The 8,397-nt window shown below is 33.9% G+C and overlaps 1 protein-coding gene across 1 annotated transcript in view; it reads right to left on the minus strand.

Moving 5' to 3' along the window:
- Window positions 1-8,235: 8,235 nt before the first annotated feature.
- The window catches only part of LOTGIDRAFT_172051 (hypothetical protein), a gene marked incomplete at both ends in the record, with an annotated part of 1,719 nt that continues 1,557 nt past the window's right edge, over window positions 8,236-8,397 (minus strand). The window contains one exon of the mRNA XM_009048632.1: window positions 8,236-8,330. Within this exon, the coding sequence (XP_009046880.1) occupies window positions 8,236-8,330 (95 nt within the window). The remainder of the gene's footprint in view (window positions 8,331-8,397) is intronic.

Raw genomic sequence — 8,397 nt, forward strand, 5'->3', positions numbered from 1 at the left:
TNTCAGTCCCAATACTTCAGATACAAGGCGGTCAACGGTGTTCACTACTAAGTTCGAATCGTATCACCTCAGCCTGGCAGGTCAGGAGATTTTTAATCACTATATTCTTTGTTCGACTGCTCTCTACGTTCTGGTCGACTGGTTCCCTGGTCATTTTCAAATTCTAAATTTTATGTTCTATTGTTTTAATGTTTTCAGAAATTTCTGCCTTCATAATTGTCACTTCTTCTGTCATACGATTCTTGACACTTTCCTCGATTTTAGCATTAATAGATTGTGAAATTCTACCTACTATTTTCTTTTCCAGATTATCTTCTAAATCATCTATCCTCATGTTTAATTTCTTAAAGGAATCCTGCATACTATTAGCAAACTTCATAAATTGTGCGTTGAATCCTTCAGATGATTCTCCGTCCCTTTCAAAACAGCTCTTACTTTTCTTTCGCTCCCTGAATGCTCCAGACGTGTCCTCAACATCACTATCATCGGAGTAAAATCTTTTCCTATCCGTATTCTAATCACTTTCGGCGGTGTGTGAGTTAGCCATTACTTCTCTGACATATTCATTGGCGATTTCGGCACACAGTGGTTCGTTATCCATTATGCTGTACACAATATCAAAATCCAGACACTTTAAAAGTTAAAAAGTTAAAAGAAGCTCAACTTAAACTAAAAGATTTGTATCACGGTTGATTGAGTTCCGGAGCTCACTAAGACACGTCCGCTCTCTACAGTCATTAGTCATGAAAATCCATGACTAATATATATATGCGATACAGGAAAAAGCATAATGCTTATTCGATGCCTCGCTGAGTGAAATTATGGTGATAGTGATAAGAGAAAGAGATATAGACAAAGATAAGTCTAATAGACACGAGCAATCTAAGAAAAGAGTAAAATAATCAAGTTATCAAAGAGACGCATCGTATGCCCTTTTTGTGGTACAAACAACCGGTATTGGTAAATAATAAACCAGTATCAAGTTAGTATTCTTAAGTATCAAACTTGTGGTGGTATGTATCAAGCTAGTATTTGTATGGTGTCAGACTAGAAGTAGTAAGTATCAAATTAGTATTAATAAGTATCAAGCTAGTAGTTGTATGGTGTCAGACTAGTAGTGATAAGTATCAAACTAATAGACTAAAGTAGTGGGATATGAAGCTGGTACTAAGAGTGGTAATTTACAAATTACTTTAGTGATGTGTACGAGACCTATGAAAATATCATGAATTCGGGTACCACTTTAAATAAAGTTTCATTTCAGGTGTGCCGGGGGCCTTGGTCATCAGAAAAGAGGATACGAATTTGTTTTGTTGAATTGTCAAGGTTTCCAATTGTAATTTTTCTGACGTTGTGGTATATTTTTCAGTATAGTAAGAAATGTTCAACACTTTCAAGTAAATGACCGCATAAACACCTGGTGTCATTAGATATGATCATTGCAAACTTATGCGCATTGAGATCACTTTTGAGTGCCTAAGACGGCAGTATATTATCTCTGAGAGTTTCTTCCCAAAATAAAAATAAAGTGGTACCTTACAGTCGTTTTCAGTCAGATTTTGCTTTAGTACAGAGATTGTGGGGGTCAATTAGATCTTGTTTGCTTAGGTCAACTGCTGACGGTAGGAAAATCCGTCCGTTCGTCCACTATTGCCCGTAAACACTCTACCGGACACAATTCTTGACGGATTTTGACAAACTTGGTATTATAACAGTTTCTGTCGTATTTATTTGTTTTACCGCTAAGCTTTTATATTTCACAAAAGGGGGGAGAGATGTTCTCTAATGTTTCTGCAATGAAACTTGTTAAATTGGTTTTTTTTTTTTGTTTTTTTTTTGTTTTGTTTTAACACTCAGAGTCCGTTCAGGGCATCTACAGCACTCTACTAGGCAATAACACAAGCTTGGATCCCAATATTTTTGCCAATGACTAACATTATTTACATATAATTCAAAACTTACTTTAAAAACATATAGACAGATAGTGTTAGTATTGTTAGTCAGAAGGGGTGCAGTGATTAAAGCCTAACACTATATACATGACAATAACAAGGTTCTTATGACTGATTTATCCAAGATTATGCCTCATCACAGTGTACTTTTCTTTTGCTTTTATTAACAACATATATACAAGCATTTACATGAAAAATATCCAGCAACACAGAGAAAAAGAGAAATATATATATATATATACATAAATTAAATTAGAGGAGAAGGAAGGAAAATTGAAAGCAAATGAAAAAAAAAATAAAAAAATTGTACGCATTATATTCGGAAATATACATTTAAAGTTGAATTTTTGAATTTTGAAATTTTTTGTGTTGATTTTTAAATTTTTGAATTTTGTTTTAGGATTTGCCAATATAAAATTATTCTAGAGTTTTTTTGCCAAATATTAAGAAATTAGAGCCAAGAATAAAATATTAATATGACAAAACAAGTTTTCAGAGTTAAATTTAGTTACAAAAACAGAATAGGAAAAGTGAAAGATAGAGATATAAGAAAATGTACAATACAATTAAGAATATAAAAAACTACTATTTGTAGGTAATAATATACATATAAACATAAATACAGAATAAAAACAGAACAATCTACTATCTGTAGACATAACAAGCACACATCAAAAGGGAAACTAGGTAGGAAAAAAAAAAAAAAAAAAAGAAATAATGGTAATTATCTACTACCTGTAGACAAGAGAAACACATGCCGAATTATTTTAAAATCTTACCTATAATTTATGCTGAAAAAAGAAAAGTGGTGCTGTGCTGAAAGAAGAAGGATGAAAAGTTATTGACGTTTAAAATTTTTATAAAATCGGTAAATTAGTTCATTGTTTAGAATTGCAGTGTTTAAATTCCTATTTTGCCAGACAGTGGAAAGTGAAAGTATAGATAAAAGGAAAGAATTTTGGGTCAGTGTTAAGAAATAAAGAAGTTTCAGAGATAGAGAATGTGGAGGTACAGAGAAAGTTATTTATAAAAGTATTTACAAAGTGGCGGAATGGTTCAATGGCTGTACAATTTAAAAACATATGCTGTAATGTTTCTACCCCATATTTACAGTAATTACAAGTTGTAATAAGGTGCCTTAAACGTGCTGATAAAACTTTCTTTGTGGGGTGCGCATCATGCAGAGAGAGAAATAGGAAATCTTTTTCTTTACTAGAGTGTATTGTTGATAAATTTTTCCAAGTTTGTTTGAAATCTATGAAGGGGTGCATAGTAACAGTTTTTAAATTAACAGTGCGTGTGGCAAGAAGTGCTTGATATATCTGTTTGCATTTTTTCATATTTCTAAGGTTAAAGTTGTGATCTTTTGGAATTTTGAGTAGTATTTTGAATTTTGAAGGGTAGTATTAAGTATGTGAATGTGCCAAATTGAAATCAATAGTATTTTTAAGAGGAATTCCGAGCCAATAATTAAAGAGTGACACCCACGGATTTTGATTGCCAATTATGACTTGGGATATCTGTTGAAATTGCATTGCCATAACTTTTAGGTCTATATTAGAGATCCCAAGTGAAGGGTGTCACGTTTGATGAGTTCAAAGTTGTTATTCCATAGAAATTTGAAAATCGCAGAGTTTATTTGTTTCAGTGCGGACTTGGATGGTGGGACAATTCTTGAAACGTACACGAACAGACTAATGATATAAGTATTAATGACAATTAATTTTTCCCTGAAACTGAGTTGTCTGTCTGTCCACCTTAAAGTCATACTTAAAGTCTTAGCCGCTATTATATCCCAGTTTTTTCCAGTCTGACCCTTACCAAACCAAATACCTAACAATTTTATGACGTCGCAGATCGAATGTTGATTTTGAACGGGTATAAAGTTCCTGGAATTGTTCATACACAATATTTCGGTTTTCTCTACATTTAATTTGGACCCTGATACCTTACTAAATCTATCAAATTCCTGTAATATTAAGCCAAATGATTGTTTCGAAGTGGTAATAGAAGATAAATCATCCACGTGTTGAAATATTTTAATTTCTCAACTGAAATTAGGGACCCTAATACCTTTAATACCATCATTGTTCTGAATATAAACTGCCAACGGATGAATTGCAATGGAGAATAGTGCCATGCTGAGAGGGCAACCCTGTCGGACACCTCTGGCTATGACGATATCACCAGTGAAGGCACCTGAAACCTCAACCTTACAATTGATATCTTTGTAGAGTATGCTTACCCATCTGATGAAATAGTGTGGAAAATTTAGATATTCTAATAAAATGATAATGTAGTTAATCTCGATTCTGTCAAATGCTTTTTCTTGGTGAAAAGTAGAAAGATTAGAAGGAATGTTTTTCTGATTGATATAAAGAAGAAGATAGTCAATGGATAGTAGATAATTGATAATAGTCTTGTCCTCCCCAGTCTGAATGTCATACACAATAGAATTAATCACCCTCTTAAGTCGCTTAGCCAGTATCTTAGTAATAATCTTATAGTCAGAGCAGAGAAGAGAAATAGGTCGATAGTTTTTGAGTAGTCTTGTCTGTCCTTTCCCCTTATACGCCAAAGTAATAACCCCCTCCCTCATAGTTTTAGATAATTCCCCTTGAAAATAAATATTATTGTAAAGTTCACACATATCATCCCCTAAAATATCCCAATTTTCTTCATAAAAAGCCTTATTCAACCCCCGGAGTTTTACCATTCTTGAAGTCCTTTATTGCCGCCAAAATTTCATCTTTCGAGAAAAAGGGTCGCTGATGAGGGATAGATCAGTGTCAGTGAGTGATGTAAGTGGACAGTTTGAAAGATAATTGTGAATGTCGTGTTCCTTTACATGCTGTGAAGTGTAGAGTGTTCTGTAAAAGTCATGAATTATGTTAAGAATATCTTCTCGGTTTGTACAAATATTCCCCCTTAAATTTTCAAGTTTATCTATACATTTTTTTTTTCCATTTTTTATTTCTATATCTTTATACATATGTACATTTTCAACATTATTATTTACATGATCCGCTTTAGCCCTTATATACACCCCCTTAACCCTTTGGTGCTCAAGTGTAGTTATATAGTGCTTAACTATATTTATAAGTGATAAATTATAGTTGGTGTCATTTTCCAGTTGTTCTAGAGTGTTATATTTATGAAATAAATCCTTTTTTCTCTCTTTACTTAATATAGCCGAATAATCTTTACACATATTGCTCAAACGCTTTTTGCCCTCCTCCCACCAATTAAGATAATTTTGAAACTGTAACTTTTGATCTTGCCATCCCCGCCAAAAGAGTGAAATAGTATTTTTTAAGTTGGTATTGTATAGAATAGATTCATTTAATTTGAAATAGCCCCTCCCCCATCTAAATTTCTTAATGTCTGTCTCCAGAATAACTGATTTTGTGATGTGCTCTATCAACAGGAATGTGTGAGATATTTATACAGTGTTGTGCTAGTGATTTGTTGGTGTAGAAGCGATCAAGTCGACTTCCATCACCCTGTGAGTTAATATAAGTGTATATACATTTTGTGGGGTGTTTTTCTCTAAAAATATATACAAGTGCCAATTTAACTTTAAAAGAGTGAAAAAGACTTCTTGTGGCTGCTGGTGTTTTATAAACGTTTTTATTTTTTGAATCTAAAATATTATATATACAGTTAAAATCCCCAGTTAAAATTAAAAGTTGATCAGGTTTTACTGTAAAAGAAATATAGGAAAGGAGTTCTGTATAGAAGAGAGTTTTTTGGTGAAGATAGACTTGTGCATAGATGTTAAAGATGTGTGTCAGAGAATTATTGATAAGAGTAGAGGTATGCAACAGACGGCCAGAGAAAAAGGGTGGGGTGGGGATATTGGTGAAAGAGAGATAGTTGTTAAAGATTGTGCATACGCCATTATTATTGTTGTTGCCATTATTTACAGTGAATTTAAAGTTGGTATCTTTTTCTAATTGCGTTATTTGCATTTTTAATGAAATTGGTCTCTTGGAGGCAAATTGTGCTACAATATTTAAATTTTAAAAGAATTTGATCGATTTTGGTTTTAAAACTTCTTTTTACATTAAGGGTGCAGATGTGCATTATATTAATATATTAGTATATTTAAGGAGATATGTACAGTTAAAATTTAAGATTAAATATTTTCCAGATTTAAAAATATATCACAGTTCATGTATCACAGAGACTTTAAATATTGCACTTAGTTATTATCCCCATAAACTCCCTTACGGGCTTTTGTAAGTAGGCTTGCGATAAAACTTTTATCCTTTCTTTTTTTGGGGTTTTCTATGGGCTCGGTGGTTTGCCTATATTGGGAAGCCTCAACTCCCTGGCCGCACATAGCATGCTGGGGTTGAGCCTTAGCTGATAGGGTAGGACTTATGCTGGAGATATCTTGAATCTTTTCAAGACCTGATGGCGGTCTTTAATTTGCGATGTCATCGTGAGGCGTTGAGGCATTCCGCCTCCTTTCTAGCATTTGATGGTTGAGTTCAAGATATAGACTGGAGTTTTGCTCTGATTCAGATATTGCTTCCGATGTATAGCTCGATGAATCACTATCATCAGTTGAGTCTTGATCTGACATTAAAGATAGATCTGACAAGTCCTGAGAGTTCAGCCTACTGCTTGCAAGGTCCATGCCTGGGTTTGGATTTTTTTCTGTATTTACAATTTCTATTTTATTTTCATTTTTTTTTACCATTTTCACTTATTTCATTTTTAGAAGTATTTACATTTTTAGATTTTTTAGATTGTTTTGTAACTTTTTTGGATTTTTTATTTTCTTGTGCAATATTTTTTTCTTGATTATTTACATTTTTTTCTGTATTTACAATGTTTTCAGTTTTATCATTTTTTTGTTCAATTTTATCATCATTTTGTTGCTTATTTACAAGGTTTATTTGTGACGACGGACGGGGGAGTCTCTCCACTGTCATTAGGACAGTTATTTGCATGGTGGCCATACTGCTGACAATTATAGCAGCGCTGGTTTGGGGTTTCTTGACCTTCATATTTCACGTTGAGTCTCCATCGTTGTACGTAAATTGTGGAGGGTATAGGCTTTTTAATTTTGCCCGTCTTCACATATCTGACTCCATTTGATATGTAACTCCCTATATCTTTAATATAACCCTTATTAATATTCGGGCTATCACAATAGATTTGCAGCTTTGATAATATATACTTATCCTCTAGTTCGTAGGGGGCACCAAAAACCGTGATGGTAATGAACTGGGGGATATGTGGGTCAGGGAACACATTCTCAACATAGTCGATTTTATAGTCTACCTCAAAATAGACAGTGTCTAGAAATTGGAATTCTAACATGAATTTTTCTGCATCCTCTTTGCACTCTAATGTAACTAGGATTCGGCCTTGACCTATATTTTGGAAGAAGAGCATCTGCCAAATATCCACTCCACGTTCAGAGATAGTTCGGAGGAATTCTGTCGTATTTGGCTTAACATCTCCCTCTGGCATGAGGATTAGGGTGTTTTCTCTATTAAGTTTTTCCATTTTGACTTAAATTGTCTTAGGATATAAAAAAAAAAAAAAGTTTCACCTCAGGGACATCAGAAAAACTGCTTCTCGGACTATACTTTATACCGGAAGTTGCTTTGTTTACATCTTTTTCCTTCTGTTATTCCTTGATTTTTACATAGTAAATCACATAAAATAATTATATACGATGTTTTGCCTATTCTATTACACTCTCTACTAAGTCTGATTTCTAATACACGCCTGCACAGCTCAATATCCCGATCATAGAATCGAAACTCCGGATTACATCTCACCGGATGATTACGTTGTCAATATAAACAAAATAATAAACAAAATATAAATACCAAGTATTCTGATGGAATATCATACTTAACTTGCTAGTTGTACCCATCACGAAAACTGTATCTGGAATATAGTACGACAACCCTCGGTTTTCTCTCACTCTAAAGTATGTTGATATCTAGAAAACTAGATTATGAATTGATTGGATATAGTTAAAAAGTGTTAAGAAACTTTGAGTGAAGAATATGGTTGGTTGGTAGATGACAAGTTAACGTTCGCTTCCAGCGGATGCTGATATCGCAAACTAGGTAGTTGTTGGTAGTCGTAGTAGTTGGTAGTTGGATTGGATCAAATTGGATGATTCGGTGTTGTTGGTTTGGTTGTTGATTCTTCGTTAGATCTGGTCGGGTCGAATGACATGGCGGTGAAACTCGGCCCTGGATGGTGTGGCGTGAGTTACTCGGTCTCCTTCATTCTTCCAAACTCGTTCTGATCATGGTATTTCTTGTTGATTGGTAGTCGAATGGTAGTCGTTGGTTTGGTTTGGTTTGGTTAGATTATCTGTTATCTGTTGGAAAACTCGAAGACCTGAAAAAAAAGAAAAAAAAGAAAGTGAGAAAAAGAGGGAGGAAAGAGGGGGGGGGGGGGGGGGGAA

The sequence above is a fragment of the Lottia gigantea genome, assembly GCF_000327385.1.
Source record: "Lottia gigantea unplaced genomic scaffold LOTGIsca_126, whole genome shotgun sequence".
NCBI lineage: Eukaryota > Metazoa > Mollusca > Gastropoda > Lottiidae > Lottia > Lottia gigantea.